Source organism: Chelonoidis abingdonii, chromosome 1 (genome assembly GCF_003597395.2).
Source record: "Chelonoidis abingdonii isolate Lonesome George chromosome 1, CheloAbing_2.0, whole genome shotgun sequence".
Taxonomy (NCBI): domain Eukaryota; kingdom Metazoa; phylum Chordata; order Testudines; family Testudinidae; genus Chelonoidis; species Chelonoidis abingdonii.
The window spans coordinates 135,238,797-135,261,595 of NC_133769.1; the positions used below are offsets into that span (position 1 = coordinate 135,238,797).

The 22,799-nt window shown below is 44.5% G+C and overlaps 1 protein-coding gene across 1 annotated transcript in view; it reads left to right on the forward strand.

Annotated features, from left to right (window-relative positions):
• PPARA (peroxisome proliferator activated receptor alpha) overlaps positions 1-22,799 on the forward strand; it is a 45,596-nt gene that overhangs the window by 10,750 nt on the left and 12,047 nt on the right. The window contains 2 exon segments of the mRNA XM_075070475.1: positions 4,497-4,699; positions 16,977-17,424. Of these exon segments, the coding sequence (XP_074926576.1) occupies positions 4,497-4,699; positions 16,977-17,424 (651 nt within the window).

Here is a 22,799-nt window from a genome sequence, read left to right on the forward strand (position 1 = left end):
ACCTGCAGACATGGACAAGTTACTGAACTGGTCCCGGTAGACTCCCCCCTGAGTTCAAAAAGTCTCGTGGAAGAGGGCAGAAGATTCTCAAGGACAGCCTTACAGCTGCGCTCGACGCCGCAGACTCAGCAGCTAGAACCATCTGCGTGCGCGGGCGTTACATGAGAACGGATTTCTGGTTGCAAGTGTCCGCTTACCTCCGGAGCTGCAGCCTTACCATACAAGACCTCCCTTTTGAAGGGCAGGCCTTTCTCAGAGAAGACGGACCCAAGGCTGCAAAGCCTAAAGATAACCGCATAATAATGCGCTCCTGGCATGCACACACCGCAGACCCGCGGAGTCCTTCGCAGCAACCTCAGCGCCCTTATTCCCCACCACGCCCCCGCCAAGACTTTCAACAGACGGGGGACGGGTGAACCGACACGCCAGTCGGTTCCCAAGGGGGGCAAACAACCGGTACCACCAAACCACCGGCGGGGACGAAGCAAACTTTTGAAGGTGTCCAGAGAGCAGAGCACCAGTCCCTTCCGGACTCCTCTTCTTTCCAACCGCCTTCTCCCTCCTCCGGCTGGACCCGGTAAACTTCAGCCAATGGTCTTGCGCCGGTGGAGTTTGGTTACCATCTCCAGTTTATTCGCCTCCACCCTCCCACCACCCTCCCCGTCCCTCTTCAGGGACCCTCTCACGAGCACCTCCTCTGCAGGAGGTCCTCACGCTTCTCGAACTCGAGCGATAGAAGAGTGCCTCACGACCTCAGAGGCGAGGGTTTACTCCGCTATTTTACCCCAAGTTCGAAAGGAGTTCTCGTCCCATCCTGACCTCCGCGGACTCAATGCCTTCGTAGGAAGTTCGATTCCGATGGTTACCTTGGGGTCCATCATCCCTTCCCTGGATCCGGGAGACTGGTTCGCTGCTCTCGACATGAAGACGCGTACTTTCATGTTTCGATCTACCCGCCTCACAGACGCTTTCTCCGCTTTCTGGTGCGGGACCGGCATTTCAATTCAGCGTCCTACCATTGGCCTTCCTCTGCCCCACGTGTTTCACAAATGTATGGCAGTAGTGGCCGCTTGCTCCCGTCGCCAGGGGATATGTGTCTTCCCTTACCTGGACGACTGCGCTGGTTCGCGCGTCCTCCCAGGCTCAGGTCGCCGTGCACATGACATCATCAGGACCTGTTCGAATCTCTAGGGCTCCTGATAATTTCGACAAGTCCATCCTCGTACCATCCAGAGGATAGAATTCATCGGGCCTGTCTTGGACTCTATGTCGCGACAGCCTCACTTCCACCCAGCCGTTTCCAGGCACTACTTCACTATCATAGACAGCCTGCTAGCCTTCCCACGACCTCGGCCAGGTCTGTCTCAGCCTCTTAGGCCACATGGCGGCGTGTACTTTTGTTAACCAAGTATGCAAACTCCGCCTGCGCCCACTGCAGATATGGTTTAGCTTCCGGTTTACCGTCACGCAGCGAAGCATGGACATCGTTGTCACACTCACAGAACGTTCCTACACTCCTCCGATGTTGCGAAATCCCGCCCTGGTGTGTTGCGGGTTACCTTTCACCCCCGACAGCCGTCCATTTCTTAACAACGGACGCATCCTCTCTGGGCTGGGAGCTCACATGGGGTCTCGTCGAACACAGGGCTCTGGTCCTCTCGGGAGCTGTCGCTGCACATAACTCAGGAGCTGAGGGCCGTCCGCCTCGCCTGCCAGGCTTTCTTCCTCACCTGCGAGGCCTTCTGTCTTAGTGCTCACGGACAACACCACCGCGATGCACTATATAAACAAGCAGGGGGACGCACTCTCTCCCTCTTTGTCAGGAGGCGATAACGCTGTGGGAAGTTTGTGTAACCCACGCATCGATCTGAAGCCTCTTTTCTTCCAGGAGTCCAGAACGTGTTGGCAGACCGCTCAGCAGGTCCTTTCTAGCCCACGAGTGGTCTCTTCGTCGGACATAGTCCATTCTCTTTTCCGCGGTGGGATTTCCCGAATCGACCTCTTCGCGTCCCGCACCAACCGGAAGTGCCCCTGTTCTGCTCCTTCCGCGGTCTCGACCGCGGCTCTCTGTCGACGCGTTCCTCCTACCTGGTCGACCCACCTCTCTATGCCTTCCCGCCGTTCCCTTGTGCACAAATCCTCGTAAAGCTACGCAGGACAAGGCCCGACTAATTCTCATCGCCCCAGCGTGGCCTCGCCAACACTGGTACCCACGCTTGACCTGTCCATAGCCAGCCGGCCTTCCCTGCCGCGTCATCGGACTGATATCACAAGACCACGGCAGGCTTCTCCACCCCGCTCCGTCCTCCACCTGACTGCGTGGCTCCTGGTGGCTGAGCTCTGCGAGCTGCGCTGTTCCACCCCAGTGCAGCAAGTGCTTTGGGAGTAAGGAAACCTGCAACCAGGCTACCTACCCACCTGGCAAAATGAAGAGGTTTCCTGTGGTGTCATACGAGGACTGTCACCAGCTCAGGTTCCCATCCAAGTGCTACTGGAATACTATGGCACCTTAAACAACAAGCCTCGCGCTCTCATCCCTCCGCGTCCACCTAGCGGCCATTCCTCCTTCTTCAGGAGAAGGCTCTTCCTCCGCCTTCTCTCACCCTATGGTCTAGGTCTCAAGCCTGGAGCGCCTGTATCCCAGGTCCGCTATCCGCCCCCTCCTGGGACCTCAATCTGGTTCTTCTCGAACTAATGGCCCTCCTTTCGAACCTTGCAACTTGCTCTCTCCTGTACCTATCGTGGAAGGTGCGTTCCTTGTGGCCATTACATCGGCCAGGAGAGTTCAGAGCTTCGCGCTCTGGTGGCGGACGCACCATACACGATATTCCATAAAGACAAGGTGCACTCCGTCCGCATCCGCCTTTCTGCCCAAGGTGGTCTCCCATTCCACCTAAACCAGACATTTTCCTTCCAGTGTTTTACCCCAAAACCTCATGCGTCTCGCAGAGAGCAGAGCTTGCATTCACTGCATGTTCGTCGGCGCTGGCGTTTTACATTGACCGCACCCGACCCTTCCGAAGACCTCCCAACTATTCGTTGCCGCTCGCAGACAGGATGAAGGGTCACCCTGTCTCATCGCAACATATCATCCTGGTGACGGCCTGCATTCAAAACATGCTATGCCTTGCTCACACTTCTCCAGGGCGAGTTACCGCTCTTCCACGAGAGCGCAGCGTCCTCGATTGCCTTCCTCGCCGTGTGCCTATACAAGACATATGTCGTGCAGCCACGTGGTCGTCAGTGCACACTTTTCTGCCCATTACGCCTTGGTGCAGCAGTCCCGGGACGATGCGGCTCTTGGCTTGCTGTTCTGTATTCAACATCTCCAACTCCGACCCCACCGCCTAGGTAAGGCCTGGATTCACCTACTTGGAATGAATATGAGCAAGCACTCGAAGAGAAAAGACGGTTACTCACTTTGTAACTGTTGTTCTTCGAGATGTGTGCTCATATTCATTCCACACCCGCCCTCCTTCCCACTGTCGAGTTATCCGGCAAGAAGGAAACTGAGGAGTCGGCCGGGTCGGCAGGGCATATATACGGTGCCGCAAAGCGCCACGCCAGGGGGCGCCTGCGACCCGCCGGGTGTTGCTAGGGGAAATTCTTCCGACGAACTGCACGTGGCGCACGCACACCTACTTGGAATGAATATGGAACACATCTCGAAGAACAACGTTACAAAGGTGAGTACCGTTCTTACACTACACGGCTGCTACTCTGAAACCTAATTTTATAGTTGCTATTTGTTTGTCTGGGCCTTCTAAATATTTTTAAATCTTTTCAATTTTGTTAGTCACCAAGTAGAATAAATCTATAGTTAAATACTTAGTGTGTGTCTGAAATGTAAGGATCTTGACTGCAACTGTCTTTAATATTATTTAAAAAAAAATTCTTTACTTTTTATTCTATTTCCTTACATGGAAGCCATTGCTTGCATTTTGGAGCTTGTTTTATATGTGGATTAATCTACTTGTATTCAAGCACCCCATATCTTCTGAGGATTTAGAAATATAGTGTATTTCGTAATTTGGGATAGTACTAGATCTGAGTGTTCTAAATTTTATTTATGGGATGTAGGACTACTGGCTGCTTTCCAGTCTTTCACAGCAAGTATATAATCATTAAAATCTAATCCAGTTTAGTCTCCTGCCTAAAGCTATGGCTGGAATAGAATGCTTCAGCTGAAGGCAAACAGTAGTACATTGCCCTTTCCCCTCTATATACAGCAGAGTGCACCAATTGTGGATCACTGCAGCTATCAGCTTATGCTCTGAAGCATGACATTTGATTATCCTCATTGGAGATTGGTGATTTAATAATTAGGGACTAATTATGTGGGGAAGGGCTGTCTTATTTAATTCATGGCTTTATTAGAGTCAGCATGTCCTACCTCTAGTCATTACTTCTTCTAGATAGAAATCTGACTGCTGTATTCAGGGAGGGAAAACTAGTATGGACTTTATGTATTTGTTTCATAATTGTCTTTTTACCAGCAATTCGTTTTGGACGAATGCCAAGATCTGAGAAGGCAAAGTTGAAAGCAGAAATTCTAACAGGTGAACAAGATGTGGAAGATTCAGAAATGGCAGATCTTAAATCTCTCGCCAAGAGAATCTATGAGGCCTATCTGAAAAACTTCAATATGAACAAGGTCAAAGCTAGAGTCATCCTTGCAGGGAAAACCAATAACAATCCAGTAGGTGTTTTTTGCTTTAATTTTATTGTAGAGCTAAAATATATTGATGCTAATGCAATGAACTGTAGAATTCTTAAGCAAATCGTTTAGGAATAAGTAGTGTACTACTTCGCGGTAGGCATGAGATATGAAAAAGTAGTACCTGTCGTAAATCTAGTCTTTGATATGTATGATCAGTATAATGGGAAGCTTTAGAAAATAAAGTTGTGGTTAACTTGTAAATGAAAGGTCACAGTAAACTACACCTCTACCCCGATATAACGCTGTCCTTGGGAGCCAAAAAAATCTTACCGCATTATAGGTGAAACCGCATTATATCAAACTTGCTTTGATCCACCGGAGTGTGCAGCCCCCCCCGAGCAGTGCTTTACTACGTTATATCCAAATTCGTGTTATATCGGGTCGCGTTATATCGGGGTAGAGGTGTACTAGATGATGCAGACCAGCATAATAGGGTTGGCCACCTTCTGAGCAGTCCCTTGTGGCTGTGGCACCCTGCTTCATATAACCCAGGTTTCCCCCATGGACACTCTGCTCACTCAATACTATTCTTCTGTTGGACTGGTTTATTAAAAATTTATGCAAAATAGTCCATCAACAGTCCCAACATAAAATTCATTCATCACGCTGAGTGATTAAGATCCCCAACATCTAGTCCCTCAAACCCTGTCAGTCTTCTGCTCTTCCTCTGGCCCTGGACAGCCACCCCAGCCCTTTCAGCTGTCGTGCAACCTGACTCTTCCCTGCAGAAATAGCCACAGCCTCTCTTGCCAGGGGAGTATCCCTCACTCCCCTTGGCTGTCTCTCTGTTCCTCTGGGTTCAGCTCTCCAGCCCTGGAGATGTTAGCAGGTAAGCTCCTCCTCTGCTTTTGGCCTTTAGCTCTGACTCTTCAGCTTAGGGCAAGCAGGCAACTTCCTCTGTTGCTCCCTGGCCTTCAGCCTTACTGCCCTGGCTCGAGGATGCCAGCCAGCAAACCCCTCCTGCTGCTCTCCTGCCTTCTCCCAGGGATCACATATAGTCTGTGCCAGCTTTTATCTCATACTGAAGCTTCTCCTGTCAGGCAGCCCTGACTCACCAGATCTGTTTCCCTAGGGCCCAAGTGCCCTCTTTTAAATCCAGTTAATCAGCCAAATTGGAGTGTGCTGCTCCCTCTTAAAGGGCCAGTGTCACCACGTGACAAGGGGCTAAATGGTAGGGGAAGTAAATTAGTTATCAAAAAATGAAATGTGATATCTAACTTCAGACCTGGTTTAGTATTGGGGAAAAATGTATTTATTTCCTATTAAGACTATAATAATGGTAATAAAATTTAGAATTCGATAACACTTTTCATCCACCGATATCAAAGTTCTTTTCAGAGGTAAATTTTGTTATCAGCATTTATACAATGGGGAAATCATGGCACAGAAAGGTTGTGCCTTGATTCAGGGTCACAAAGAATGACTTAGTGACAGAGTTGGCAACAGAATGCAGGTCTCCTGAATCTTATTTTCCAGCTCTAGCCAGTGGTACACACATCTTCCCTACTCTAATTGTATGATTTCCTTTGAAGGGGAAAGTGAACAAGGTTGAAAATGAATTTGATTTTTATTATGGAGTTTATTTTGCTTAAAATATAACCTAGCTAGTCTCTTATATTAAGTGGTGAACACTATCTGATTCTTACTCAGGAATACCAAAATTACTACTTTTTTTGTAGGAAATTGTGTAATGTTTGTTTCTCTTATGAGCTGATCAATGGTCCTCTTGTGGGTTCCTTGATACACTATCTCTGTGCCATTCCATTGTGTGTACACAATCAGTAAAGCACTTAAGCACATTAATTGTCCCATTGACTTCCATGGAACTATTCACATGCCTTAAATTAAGCAGGTGTTTAATTTCATTGTAGGTTAGGGGCCTACATAAATCTAAAACACATAGTATGGACCAGCACACAGTACTTCACAAACTTTTCATAAGTTATAATCAAGACATCTGGTTACATATCTACTGTAGGTGCAGCGGACCTGAATTTCTAGACCTTGCATTTTGTGTATTCATTGATATCTGTGCAAAATAGATGTACAAATTGCCAAATCAGAATTTTCTATTCATACCAATGATAGCATTTTGCACTTACTTGGGATAGATGTACATGAACAAGACAATGGAGAATCAGAGCTTGTATTCGTAAATAAAATATATTTTCCCCCCAGTACATGGCAATGAGGAGGATTTAGATTATTTAACAAAGTCTTTCCTTGTGTAATTCTCCTGTGAAGTGGAGTCAGCAGCAACAAGGGCTAGCTTCAGTATTGAGAGTTCTTCTTAATTATTCAAAACAGAACCAGCTCAAGCCTCCACCCAATAATCTGGAAAATTTTAACAACCAGCCATGGGTGCCTCTGAGAGGCAATACTTCCCCATTTGGAAGCACTAAGTCTGTGTATAACAAAAGAGAACTTTTAATGAAAGGGAACCAAGCATAAGTTTGGGAAAATACCACAACTGCATTCAAAAGCATGCAACCATAAGCAAAACCTGGCCCACAATGTGTTGAGCAGTGTCCTTTGCCTAAGTTTTCCACCTTGTGGTGGAAAAGTCTGACTGACAAATGTCTCTTTAGTGACTCTCTCACCCCTCCAATGCACCCTGCTCATAGTTGGCTGTCCTTGGTTAGCAAAGACTTAGAATTCAGAGGTGTGTTGGGGTGAGAGGTGAACTCCTATGAACAAAGGGGGAGGAGTAATCAAGCAATGTCTCTATGGTTGCTGTCTGCCGCTGCTGCTGATGGGCACATGCTGTTACTTCTGCAGTGCTCTGTTCTAGGTTCCACCCAGGTCTTCAGAGATTTCAATGGGTAGCAGGGAACCTCACTGTTAGTACAGCCTCTGCATTTTCTTTCCTTTCACCACTGTGCCTACACCTGGTCTAAGGCATAGCTTCTAGACCTGGTTATCAGCTCTGGTCATTACTGCACAGCAACAGTGACTCTCAATTGAGTCTAATTAGCTCTGTCTCTAAACACTGGAGAGTGGAAGGTCAAAAGGTGCTGTGACAAAGTTCCTCCTCTACCTTGGTGGGTCCTGTGCTTTTTGGCGGATTTGTTCACCTCAGTGATCTTCCCCTCTTGTGGAACCCACAGTCTGGATCAGCTCCTCCTGTGTCTGATCAGGAGTTGGGAGGTTTGGGAGGAACCCAGGCCCGCCCTCTACTCCGGGTTCCAGCCCAGGGCCCTGTGGATCGCAGCTGTCTATAGTGCCTCCTGTAACAGCTGCATGACAGCTACAACTCCCTGGGCTACTTCCCCATGGCCTCCTCCAAACACCTTCTTTATCCTCACCACAGGACCTTCCTCCTGGTGTCTGATAACGCTTGTCCTCCTCAATCCTCCAGCAGTACACTCTCTCACTCTCAGCTCCTTGCCTTCTTGCTCCCAGCTCCTCACACACACTCCTTCTCCTCTGGATCCTCCGTGCCTGACTGGAGTGAGCTCCTTTTTAAACCCAGGTGCCCTGATTAGCCTGCCTTGATTGGCTGCAGGTGTTCTAATTAAAGTAGCTATCTCTACTGCCTTCTAGAAAGATCTTAATTGGCTCCAGGTGCCTTGCTTAACCTGGAGCAACTGCCATTTGGTTACCAGGGTCCTAGGGATTTGTTTAGCCTGGGGCTAACATACCTGTTTCTCAGTACTTTACTGTAGCCATCTGGCCTTGCCCCATCACAGTGCGTAGGACTTTTTGGGTAGAATCCACACCACCATGTAGGAACATCTGACCTCACCTGTCTCTCCTTTACTGGTATTTGGCGTCCCTTCACTCGCTAAGCAGGTGGAAGTTCCATTTCGGGTGACCCCCTCAATCAGGGCATGCTAAGTACAGTTCTGCTGCCCATCAGCCAAAAGTGATCGTTTTGGCAAAGCAGCTTCATCGTGCTACACACCTAGGCGAATAGGCATGTCTATGCAAACACACTCTGTTCCTGAAGTCTCTTCCCCCAGCTCATTGCTAGATGTCAGAGGAGAGTTCATTCATACCCTACCAACACTTGGAGAATATGCCTTTTAATATTTTTTTATTTGACAGGGTTTGGGGTTTTTGATGGGAATCCAGCTTACTTGTTGCTGAACAATACTTTAGCAGTTAATTTCAATAAATTCTGGTTGTTCTTCAAGTAACATTCCTACAGATGCTCCACTCTGGGTCCCCTTTGACACATGATTTCTCATAGCAGAGTCTGTTTGGCTTGTACATGCATTTGTCAGTCTCATGCCTCCTCCTGTTATATAGCACTGTGTGGGCAAGCCACCCTCAACCACATTGGGTTGAGATGGAGCTTTAGCAGTTGTCCTATATAGACTTCCTCAACTCTATTTTTTCTCTTGCTGATTGTAGTAGTGTTAGTGTTAGTTTTTCCACAGTTAGTATATACTCCTATTATAGCTTTTTCTTTTTTATTTAAATATTTTTCTACATACAATTTATATAGATTTTTAGATCGGACATTTTTCTGACTAGAAGGTGATGCCCAGTTCTCCTGGATTCAAGTGCTGTTTGTCATGCCAGGAGTCAATCCTGGTCAGCATCAGACATTCCCACTGCATCTATTGCTGAAAAGTGCAATTTTCATCTGGCCTTTAAATCAAGAACCAGAAAAAATAGAGAACTAAAGCTTTGCCTCCTCGTGATGGAGAGCTCTCTATGTCCGACCTCCGACCCGGGCCAAGGGACCCCCCCATATGTCAGTCCCCAAGCAAGTCTGCTGCCTTGAAGTCCCACAGTTCCAGGGCACCCAAGAGGAAGATACAGGACTCCTCTCTCAAGTCCTCAAAAGAAAAAGGGTTCGCCATGTAGATATTTTACCTCTAAAAAGCCAAGGTTGTTGGTTCACTCAAGTACTCCAGCACTCCATTCAGGTACCAGGCTCTCAGTTCTGCAGGTACTCAGGGTACAGCTAGATCACAAGGTGGCAAGGCCACGGGCCCAGAGAGACCCTTGGTACCATTATCAGTTTGAGGCAGCAAGAAGAGCTCTTTCTCTGCTTCTGCAGTATTGAAGTCCACTGAGGTTCTGACCACGCTTCCCTTGGGGCACATGAGATCTTCGGCTCTGTCAACAACTATGCTTCCCTCTTAGCACCTGAAGACTGTGGTATCATCAGGGTCCTCAGCCATGACTGACATCATGAGCCTTGGTATTGATGTTTCTCATAGTGCTGCAAGTGTTCTGTTTCCCTCAGGACCTGGCTGTAACTGAGACTCCTGACTGGGCTCCTCAGCTCCAATTTGCTGTCAGTATCAAGAACATCAGGATCACCTAAAATAATTTCACCTCAGATCTCTCCAGGAGCTCCACCATTCCTGAGTGAACCTGAGGAAGAGGATTCTGAGGCAGATCTTGCCTTGGTCTCACAAGTGTCAGTCCAGAGTTGGTCTCCTCAGTCCTTCAGAGGGCCCTTCCCAGAGGCTTTTGCTGAAGCTGCAGCTACTTGCAACCTATGATTACCACCAACACCTCACTGGTATGAACACCCTTGGGTGCCTCCTGGTTTGCCTTATGCTGCACCTCTTTCGCCATATTTGGGACCCTGTGGTGGCTTATTGCCAAAAATTTTCCAGATCATCCAGTACCATCCATCACAGAGAGAGGCAGCCTGCATCACCTGCTCCCTCCAGGAGACCTGACCCTCAAAAAGATTCTTTTGAGGAGCAGGAAGTCAATGAAGAGGTTTCTCTTACAGGAACATTTCCTCTTCATCTGCAGATGAAGCAGTCATGCCTCCTCCTCCATCCCTGGTGGGTGATTTAAAACATGTTCAGGATCTGAGCAAGAGAGTTGTAGACTCCTGGCAGATTCCCTTCAAGGAGGTTACAGAGCCTCATCATAAGGTGCTTGATATATTCTTCACTCACCTTCATTGGCATGCATAGCTTTACCTGTAAATGAGGCCCTTTTAGAACTAACAAAGATAACCTGGCACACGCCAACTTCTATTCTGCCTACCTGCAAAAGAACGGACAAGAAGTATTGTGCCCGAGCAAAGGACTCAGATTTTATTTCCCATCCCTCACCTAACTCCTTGGTGGTGGATGCAGTGAATGAATGTGGTGGGCAGCACCACACTAAATCCATGCCTCATGACAAAGACCATAAGCGCTTGGACCTGCTAGGGAGAAAGTCTTACTTTTCAGCTTCCTTTCAATTTAGCATTGCCAGTTATCAAGCTTTGATAGCAAAGTACAACCATGTCAATTCTACCAAGCTAACTTCATTTGTCGATCTACTGGGAGAACACAGGGAACAAGTCTAGGCAATTGTTGTGGATGGCGTACTACTTACTGGGACAACCTTGCAAGGCTCTCTCGATGTTGCTGATACTGCTTCCCATTCAATCACTACAGTGGTGGTGATGAGAAGAGCCTCCTAGCTTTAGCTGTCTTGTTTCCCAAAGGAGATTTAGAATACAGTTGAGGACCTTCCTTTTGATGGCTCTAATTTGTTTTCAGATAGTACAGACAAGTCTCTGCAACCACTGAGGGATTCTAGAGTGACTTTGTGTTCTCTTGGCATTTATACTCCGACATACACAACAAAACTCAGCAAGTCTCAGATGGCCCTCAGATCCTGCCCTGTCCAATTCCTTCCCTCCTAGAGGATGTATGTGCCACACCAGAGAAGGCATAGGTTTCAGAGAAACCGTCCACTTCTCAGCCTACTGTCTCACACACCAAGCAGCAATTTTGATGTGGTGATTGAGGGTCTGAACCAGTGTTCCCTCTAAATTTTTATGTCCATGTATGGAACTAATTTTATGTGCACCAATATGGAGGTGGTGGGTGGTGGTGGTGATGGCGTTTGGAGTGTGGGAGGGGGCTCAGGGCTGGGGCAGAGGGTTGGGGCATGGGTGGCACGGGCTCTGGGGTGGGGCTGGGGATGAGGGGTTTGGGGTGCAGGCTGCCCCAGGGCTGCGGCAGGGAGAGAGGACTCCCCCAAACCGTCTCTTGCCACAGCAGTTTGGGGCCGAGTGAGAGGCACCTCTTCTGGTCTGCGACAGCTCCATCTGGGCTGGGCCAGAGAACGGGCTCCTCTCCCCGTCGATGTGCGCAGGTTACAAGGAACTTAGGTCTGAACTACCATCGTCATCCTCTTCAGCTGCACTGATTCACCAGCCTTCCTCCCTTCTGCAACTGTCTTCGCAACTTCAGGTGAGCTGGGAGTCTATCACTGCGGACAAGTTGGGTCCTGGAGATATTCTCCACAGTCCACTTTGCCTCACTTCCACCAATGAACCCTCCTCCCCATCCCTCTTCAGGGACCCTTCTCAGGAGAGCATGCTTTGTCAAGAAATAGACTCTGTTATGCATGGGAGCTATTGAACCAGTTCCCATATAGAATGGAGGGAAGAGATTTTATTCAAGTACTTCCTGGTATCAAAAAAAAGAGTGCAGGTTGGAGACCCATCCTAGACCTGAGACTACTCAACACCAATGTGAAGGCACAGAAGTTCAGAATGGTGATGCTCACAGTGATAATTCCATTAGAGGAAGGGATTGGTTCTCAGCCCTTTACTTTCAAGATTCATATTTCCACATCACTATCCACCCATCCCACAAAAGATTTCTCCATTTTGTTGTTGGCCAGGACAACTATCAATACTGATTGCCCCCCTTTGGCCTATCATCTGCCTGAAGATCTTTTAGAAGATTGTGTTGATGGTAGCTATGCAGGAAAGTATTCCCTTACCAGGACAATTGGCTGCTGAAAGGAGGAGCAAGGTCCTCTTCCTGTTTCACCAAGGCGGCAGACCCTGGAACTGGTGCATATGAAACCAGATCACTATCACAGCAGCCTATCTCCTGTACATTCAGAGTGTGACTGCAGACTCACTCAGCAGACAATTCTTCCAAGATGACAAGTGGGAAATAGACCTCAACATATTACATCACAGATTCTGTCACTGTGGTACCCCCCAGATAGACTTATTTGCCACTTCTGCTCAAGGGGCAGATTGGGTCACCAATCCATAGGGGACGCTTTTCACCTTCAGGGGTGGTCAACCCTACAGTATGCACTCCTAATAGCCAAAGTTATGCTCAAAATAAAGAGTGCCAGAGCCAGAGTAATTCTAATAGTTCCAACTTGGCTCAGGCAAACATAGCTGTATCTGGTAAGAAAACCATCTTTTTGTCCTCCGATCACTCTCCTCATCACTCTGCATCATCTCTTCTAAGAGTGCAGGAAGATTTTGTCATCCCAATGTCATGATGCTTGGTCTCAAAGCATGGTTATTGATGGCTCATGCGATTAGAGACAGCCTGCTCAGAGGACATAAAATAGTGATATTGCATAGCAGGAAACAATCTACTCAGTACATGTATTCTGAAAAATGGATGCAGTTTGCTAGCTGGTGTGACCACAGGCAGCTTTCACCAATGACTGCATTGTTTCTGGATATACTACACCCTAGCTCTGAAAACCTCAGGTCTATTGATGAGCTCCATAGGAGTCTCCCTGGCGTCCATCATGGTTTTTCATCCCCCAATAGAGGGCTATTCAGTCTTTACCCACCCGACCACAGCAAGATTCCTTAGAAGGATGGGAAGCCTTTGGTCCACTGGTCCAATGCCCTACCCCAGTATGGGACCTCGATCTGGTCCTGAAATGCCTCACAAGAATGACCTTTAAACCTCTGACTACCTTCTCACTGCTCCATTTGCAATGAAGATGGCATCCCTGATGGTGGAGTGGGTTGGAGAAATAGAGGCCCTAGTGGCATATCCCCCCTTCACAGTGCTTCAATGATAAGGTCACACTGCAGCCCCACTTCACATTCTTAGATAAGATCTCTTTTGAGTTCCATCTCTATCAGTGCATTCATTTGCCTGTCTTCTATCTAAAACCACATCTGAATTCCCAGGACACACTGCATACCCTGGAGAGCTCTGGCCTTTTGTCTAGACAGAACAAAGCCCTTCAGAAAGATAGACAAGTTATTCATCTCGATAGCAGACAGATCAAAAAGGTCAGCAGTCTCTAACCTGAGACTTTCCAAGTGAATATCAGACTGCATTAACTCGTTATCAGTCTTGTAACATTCAGCCACCTTCGCTTACACACTCATTCTGCAAGGTCCATTGCCACTTCCATGGCCTTCCTCAAAAACCTATCTGTCATCAACATCTGTAGAGCCGTTATTAGGGCATCCATCCATACATTCGTCAAACACTATGCAATAAGTCAGGACTCCACCCCCAACACTGCATTCAGCTCGACTGTACTTTCCACCATATTGGACTCAGCTCCAAAGCCCCTTCTGCCTTAAAGCGCACTGCTCCATAGTCACCTAGAGCTCCCATGGGGACACTACTTGAAGAAGAAGAAGAAATGGATACTCCTCCTGTGCCGTAATTGTGGTTCTTCAAGTTGTGTTCCCTGATGGGTTCTCCACTACCTGCCCTCCGACCCCTCTGCTTCGGAGTTCTTGGCTATGGGGCTCCACGGTAGAGGAAGAACTGAGGGCAATTTTTACATGCGGTCCTATGTAACAACTGCATTGGGCACGAGACTGGCTAACACAGATGTGCAGGCCAAATGGATACAGGTATGAGAAATCTCCAGTCCAAAGCACACGGACATTAGCGAACCTGGAGTGGAGTACACATGAGGATGCACGTCTCAAAGAACCAGAATTACTGCACGGGGTGAGTAACCATTTCTTCTTGGCACAACTGTAGTTAATTTTCAAAAATTACAAGCTCTTTTACCTAGAGACAAGGTAGCAGTATTAACTTTGGGTCCCAGGATGGATTTGGCAGTAGACTTTTCCACACACACACACCAACCTCAAAGAACAGCAGTTTGTACTGAAAAGGTGTTAAATTCTAATGACCCACAGTATTTATTTTAAAAAATAAGTTAAACCTTTTAAATGGTTTAGAAACTTGGATGTTTTATTTCCCTATGAAGTTACGTTCATAATATGTAGAAGTACTGAAATGGTGTAGAGTGTAGCTACCATAAGCAGTTCAAAGATGGACAAGTCCCAATGAGATGTCACTGACACCTAAGAAAAATGTATATATTGCAGTAAGCTAAATGGAGATTAACCTTTTCACTCTCAAGTCCTTACTCACTCAAGCAAAACTCACTGACTTCAAGGAGAGTTTTGCCTGAAGGAGAATTGAATAAGGACTTAAGGATTTCACCCTATGGTTTACTTACCTTAGATGGGAAATACTTTGATTAACTTAAGGAACTAGATTTATAACTGCTGTAAACTTCATTGATTTTCTAGACCTAGTTTTTCTTAATGGATAGCCCTTTTTTCTAATTCTTGCTCTTCAAAAATATTTTGAGGCTTTATAGTCTGGTTATCATTTTCCTGAACTCCAATCACTCTGTTTAAGAAATTGTGGCTTTTAATTAATATTTGAAGGAATCATCTCCTCAGTTTGCAGTACACAGATTTCTTTATTTAGAGCATCCTTATTCTTGGAGAAAGTTCTTGCTCAGTGCTGAGTATATTTATTATGTTGTGAGACACTGTTCTAGTGTCCTGAAAATCATTATCTGTAATAACAATCCAGCACTAACCTTAAATAGGAGTCATGGCTAGAGCTCCTGCAGAAGATCAGTTGCACAGATATAACTTAAAATGAATAAGCCAGTAGTGAAGTACAACAACAATACAAAAGTCCAATTCTACTGATAGTTGTAAGAGAACTGTGTAAATATGTAAAGGGCCAACCTATGTTTAAATGACTGAATGAGTTCCTCTTAGTCAAATCTCGTAGTCCTTAGCATTTACATAGCTAATATCCCACAGAGGTGAATTGGATGTGTCACAGATCTTGTCAAATGCCCCCTCTTGACTGCTCACCAGACTGCTGTGAGGGTTCCAGCAACTGGATTCCATGTGCTTTAAGCTGTCAGAGGCTGAACAGAGACCATGCGCTGCCCCTAGCTGGGGGTCCCAGGCACACTCTTGCAGTACAGCCCCTTTGTCTAGCACCTCCTCCTGAGAACAGACCTTGCAGTCCAACTGCCCAGCCCCTGGGGGACCACTACTTACCCCTCAAACTTTCCATAACTTTAACACACCCTCTCCCAGAACTGTAGCCATGTGGGTGTTTTGGGTTCAGAGGTTAACTTTTTAACAGAGCATGAGAGGTGCCACACATAACAAACATGTGGACAGACCGTGAAAAATTCTAAACCACCACTGTTCTTTACTTAACCTCATAAGAAATACACAGAGCTATATTAAAGTAATACATTCTCCACACATTTCCCTGCAACATTTTTTCTCATCACTCCAGAGAATTCTTTGGACTGGGGTCTGGATACTCTAGGGATGTCCAAGATCCTCCTTCTGCAGCTCATGGCTTGATTTCTGATTTATAGAGTCTCTCCCTCCATAGGTCAGCTTGGTTTCTCTAATCTTGGTTGGTTGCATAGCTACACCCCCTTGCTCCCCCTATGAAAGCATGCCGGACGTTTCCTCTGTCTCCAGCCCAAAGTTTCCTAGATGGCTCTGCAAGTCCCTCAAGTTCATATGTTCCACCACCAGTCGCTGGTTCTTATGTCCTGCTACTGGTAATTTTACATTCTCCAAGCCCTTTACTCCTTACAGATGAGCTAGGGGAAGTGATTTGTCCCCACTCCAGCCAACCTCCTTAGTATATCTATTGATCAGTCAGAGCACGGTCATTAATGTTAACTACTGTCCATTGTTTCTAGCCTGGGGCCATGGCTGTGCTATAGTGGCATAGCTATGGTTTGGCAGGCTACAGTGACAGTGTTTTTCCATCGCTCTAGAAATTCCATTCCCAGAGCAATGATAGCTACAGCAACAGAGGCATTCCTTCAACCTAGCTGCATCTACACCAAAGGTTAGGTTGGTATAACTATGGTGCTCAACAGTGTGGAGTTTTCACACCCCTGCATGCCTTAGCTATGTCAACCTAAGTTTTTTAAATTTAGACCAGGCCTGGGAGAGTTGTAACGATAGGTTCATCAGCAATGGCAGATACACGTTAACACAGAGACATTCCATGATCATGTTTTTCATAAGAACAATTTGACCATTTCAGCCAGAATTCATAAACTGTATAGACAGATATGTCAAATCATCACAGGATGTCATCTGCATAAATGCCAAATTAGTACTACTAATCTGGTCCTTATCCTTTTTAATTCAGAATTTATTAATGGCTGAAGACTGATCAGTGTGGGGAATGAAATAGTCCTCAAATATTTATTTTGTAAATGGATTAATTGGTACCTTTCTCTATAGCCATTTGTTATACATGACATGGAAACACTCTGTATGGCAGAGAAGACTCTGGTGGCAAAACTGGTAGCCAATGGAATCCAGAACAAGGAAGCAGAAGTTCGAATCTTCCATTGTTGCCAGTGTACATCTGTAGAGACTGTAACAGAACTTACTGAATTTGCCAAATCTATTCCTGGCTTCTCAAATCTTGATTTGAATGATCAGGTGACTCTGTTAAAATATGGAGTTTATGAAGCCATTTTTGCCATGCTAGCTTCTGTAATGAACAAAGATGGGATGCTGGTAGCCTATGGAAACGGCTTTATAACTCGAGAGTTCCTGAAAAGCCTAAGAAAGCCATTTTGTGATATTATGGAGCCGAAGTTTGATTTTGCAATGAAATTCAATGCACTGGAGCTGGATGATAGTGACATATCGCTTTTTGTAGCTGCTATCATTTGCTGTGGAGGTAAGAGATGAATATCTGTTCTTTGAAGTAATATTTACTATTTCACTCCCATCATTTAGTAATTAAAAATGGAAAAGTATATTTTGTTGCAGTTTATGGAATTATGACAATTCAGTTCTGCCACTAACAATGTTTGTCTCATGTTAAATTATGTTTGGTACAAGACACATGCTCATTAAGGCCTTAATCCTGTAATATATTGCACAAGGGTCTGCCCATTTACAACACGTTTTTGGATTGGTGCCTGGGGGCTTTCTAGTTCTGAAAGTGGGATGTGAAGAGTATCCAGTCCTTGAGGTAATAAGGTTGGGCATGAAGAAATATTTCTAAACTCTGAAACAGGCAGAGAAATACAACAATATGGGACAGATAGTGCAGTTAGATTTTCCTGTTTCTTCTAATCTCATCCTTAGAGGCCAATAAAGTTATGGCTTTGATGTTGCTCTCTGGTACATGTGAGTGGACCCCCCCACTGAAATCAAAGGGTTTGCGCAGCTACAGCATTCTGCCCAGGCATTTCATATTGCAGGATAGTGACCTTTAATTTTAATGTTTATTTCCAGAAAATAGCATTCTTAAATTTGAGTTAAGATTATAAATACTTTCTATGTTATAAGGCTTAAAGTTGTGCTAGATCAGTGGTTCTCAACCAGGGGTATGCAGAGGCCTTCCAGGGGGTACACCAACTCATCTAGTTATTTGCTTAGTTTTACAACAGGCTACATAAGAAGCACTAGTGAAGTCAGTACAGACTAAAATTTTATACGGACAATTACTTGTTCTTACTGCTCTACATGCAGTACACTGAAATGTAAGTACAATATTTGAAGTAATAGTGTGCTGACACACTTCTTTGTATTTTTTATGCCTGATTTTGTAAATAGTTTTTAAGTGAGGTGAAACTTGGGGTACAGTAGTCTGTTAAGGTTGAGAACCACTGTTCTAGATGATTCACCGACGACCTCAAACAAACCATTGCCCAACATTGTTTACACTCTAAATTTAATAACTTGGGGGGCATAAAAGAATGTAATTTAAAATCAACAGAATGGAAAAAATCAGAGTTAAGGTTTCACTTTAAAACTCCTCACAAACATTTGGAAATGCACAGTTAGGGTGCTCCAAACAACAAACTCTACCCTCCCATCTCTGGATCCTCATCCACCCATATTAACAGGACAGCCTTTTCACCTGTTCTCCCAATATTCACAAAATGAGCAATATATCCCACTGTACTGTCCCATACTTAATATACTGCATCAATTCCTTCACTACATATAATCCACTTGCCCAACCTGCATCTTCCATCTTTTATTTAATGTGCAGACCAAAAACCTCTGCCCCAACATCCCAACTTCTTACTGTCATCAGTGTACTGCAGCTTATGACCTGATACCCTCTAAGTACAATCCACAAACACCCCCGCCCCCTGTCATTTACTATAGGACAAAAGGCCCAGTATACCCTGTGAACATTATTTTTTACTGCACACAACTGTTAAAAAAAACATTATTAAGGTTGTAAACTCAAGCACTCAAAAGTTAGAAAATGCTGGAATTGTCCATTCCTGTGCAACTCTCATTCAGCCCTCTTGTGCATATTAATATGATCCAATTTTTAATACATGATCACATAGTCCATTTTTTTTCACAGGACTCCTGCCCCATTCAGTGCAGAGGATAGTGCTTTGGAGATGCAGCAGGGCTGTGTAGCGAAGGAGAGCAGGAGCCCTGCTTTATTTGTTACAGAATTTTGGAGGTGTGTAGTGAATGAGATGGAAGGTCAGGGAAGAGAGAGGATGGTATCATGGTTGGGGCAGCTGATTGCTAACTTGAAGAACTGGATTCTATCCCTGCCTTTGCCAAAGAGTTCTGATGTGATGCTTGGCAAGTCACTCAAACCAGTCTTTTCCCAAGTAATCACTAATTGTTTGTGTGCCTCATGTCCTGTGTGCCTGACTTGAGACCTTGGGGTCTGATCTGCAGAAGAACTGAGCACTTACAGCTGCAATTAAAGTAAAAGGAAGCTATGCTTTGAACATAATAAACACTCTATAATTCTAGCTACACTGAACAATCAGGGTCTAGGTGTCTCAAATTTGGGCACCCAAAATTAGTGGATACTTTTGACTGTAATCTCTGTGTGCCTCAGTCCTCAGCTGTAAAATGTGGATGATAATATCCCCATATTTCACAGGGGTGTTGTGAAAATAAATTCATTAATGATTGTGAGATGCTCAGATATTGTGTTGATGAGTGCTGCAGAAAAATTCATGAAGAAATTAATAATTCTGTCTTCAGGGCAGGGTATGCATAATGGGCAGCAAATAAGGCCTGGGGCCACACACAGAACAAGGAGAAAACGAAATATTAAATAGCTGCTCATTAAGTGAGCACCAGCCAGACAATGCACTGAATGATGGAGTCCTGGGGGGAGGAAAGTGAGGAGGGAAGATGTGATCATGTAAGATAAGATAGTATCGTAATTGCTTGGCAGATTTCTATTTTTTAAATACACCACTACCCTGATATAATGTGACCCTATATACATGAATTTGGATATAATGTGGTAAAGCAGTGCTCCAGGGGGATGAGGCTGCGCACTCCGGTGATCAAAGCAAGTTCAATATAACTTAGTTTACCTATATGCATTAAGATTTTTTGGCTCCCGCGGACAGCGTTATTCGCCGTAGAGGTGTAATTTCAATGGATAATTTGATGTGTATAGTTTTTATTTTATCGCTTTCAATTTTCATAGTTGGGGGACTGCCACAATTATTATTTAATAACAATACACTCGGCAATAATTATTTAATAATAGGCAACATAGGCAATAATTATTAATAACAATACACTCGAGTCAAAGTTAAAGCTTTAAACAGTTAAAACTAGGGCTGTCAAGTGGTTAAAAAATTAATTGCGATTAATCACACTGTTAATAATAAATAGCATTTAATATTTCGGATGTTTTCTACATTTTAAAATATATTAATTTCAATTACAACACAGAATAACAAGTGTACAGTGCTCACTTTATTTTATTTTTATTACAAATATTTGCATTGTAAAAACAGAAGGAATAGTATATTTCAATTCACCTAATACAAGTACTGTAGTGCAATCTCTTTATAATGAAAGTTGAACTTACAAATGTAGAATTATGTACAAAACATAACTGCATTCAAAAAAATAAACAATATAAAACTTTAGAACCTACAAGTCCATTCAGTCTACTTCAACCAATCGCTGAGAAACAAGTTTGCTTACAATTTGAAGGAGATAATGCTGCCCGCATCTTGTTTATAACGTCACTTGAAAGTGAGAACAGGCTTTTGCATGGCACTATTGTTAGCTGGCATCGCAGATATTTATGTACCAGATGTGTTAAAGATTCATATGTCCCTTCATGTTTCAACCACCATTCCAGGGAGATGTGTCCATGCTGATGACAGGTTCCGCTCGATAATAATACAAGCAGAGCAGACTGACGTGTTTTCTTACATTTCAGTCAGATGCCACAAGCAGAGGGTTGATTTTCTTTTTTGGTGGTTCGGGTTCTGTAGTTTCCACATCGGAGTGATGCTCTTTTAAGACTTCTGAAAGCATGCTCCATACCTCATCTTTCTCAGATTTTGGAAGGCACTTCAGATTTTTAAACCTTGGGTTGAGTGCTGTATCTATCCTTAGAAATCTCACATTGGTACCTTCTTTGCATTTTGTCAAATCTGCTGTGAAAGTGTTCTTAAAACGAACATGCGCTGGGTCATCATCTGAGATTGCTATAACACGAAATATATGGCAGAATGATGGTAAAACAGAACAGGACACATACAGTTCTCCCCCAAGGAGTTCAGTCTCAAATTTAATTAACACATTATTTTTTTTATGAGCATTATCAACATGGAAGCATGTCCTCTGGATTGGTGGTTGAAGCATGAAGGGACATATGAATGTTTAGCATATCCGGCATGTAAATATCTTGCAGCGCCGACTACAAAAGTGCCATGTGAATGCCTGTTCTCACTTTCTGGTGACACTGTAAATAAGAAGCAGTCAGCAGTATCTCCTGTAGATGTTAACAAACTTGTTTGTCTTATTAATTGGCTGAACAAGAAGTAGGACTGAGTGGCCTTGTAGGCTCTAAAATTTTACATTGTTTTGTTTTTGAGTGCAGTTATGTAGCAAAGAAAGTTACACTTTCACAATGAAGAGATCGCACTACAGTATTTGCATGAGGTGAATTGAAAAATATTTATTTTGTTTACAAATATTTGCACTGTAAAAATGATCAAAAATAATATAAAGTGAGCACTGTACACTTTGTAATATGTGTTGCAATAGAAATCAATATATTTGAAAATGTAGAAAAACATTCAAAAATATGTAATAAATTTCAATTGGTATTCTATTGTTTAACAGTGTGATTAATCGCAATTAATTTTTTAAATCGCTGTTAATTTTTTGAGTTAATCGCGTAAGTTAATTGCTATTAATTGACAGCCCCAGATAAAACACACATTGTCAACATCACATGTCAAAATATACAGAATAAATATCCTTAAATCAAACTCTTAAGTTATTGGGCAACATTTTTCTTGCTCTGCCTGCCTGAAAATTTGGATTATCATCAATGGAAATATTTTTTTTTCATGTCTGCATGGTGAAATCCAAATTTCCTGATAAAAGTCTGAGCTTTCCAAGCCTAATTAGAATGCTTACACCCATCCCGGACTCCTTGTCCCATTCCTGTCCTCTCCTAGCCAGTCTGTCTTCACTCCTGAGGTGTATCCTTGCCCAGCAAATGGTAGTCTTGCCCTTCTGGACTCACCATCCCAGTCACCTGCAGCATCCATACCCAGTCCCCATACCCTACCCCCTCCTTACGACCTCTGCCAGCTCATCATCTAATCAGTCTTTCCCCCACCACAGCCTCCTGTTGATGCTCCTAGTTCAAATTTCCCTACCCAGGCTCCTTCTCCAATTTTATTGTCACTCTCCCTCTCCGAGGCGCCTTGTCCGAGTCTGTTTGCCCAAACAGTCCCAGTTGTCCCTGTGTACCAAGGCTTCTCATCAGATCCATCTCCCCTTCTCCAAAATCCTAATACAAAGGCCTCCCTTTCATTTGCCAAATTTAAAATCCCTGTTCCAAAGCACAGGTGTGCAATATCTTTCCAAAGAAGAAAAAAAAATTTTTAGCATGGACAACATATGTTTTTCGCAGCCTCATATTTAGAAACCGCTGAAGTTCCAGCCTGAGGTACACACCTGGCATGGAAAATTTCAGCCCACATATTTGTCAGTTATGAGCAACTGAAAACATGTTCTGATAATGGGAAGTCTCTCATAATTTTAATAATAAGTGGTGTTGCCAGCCTC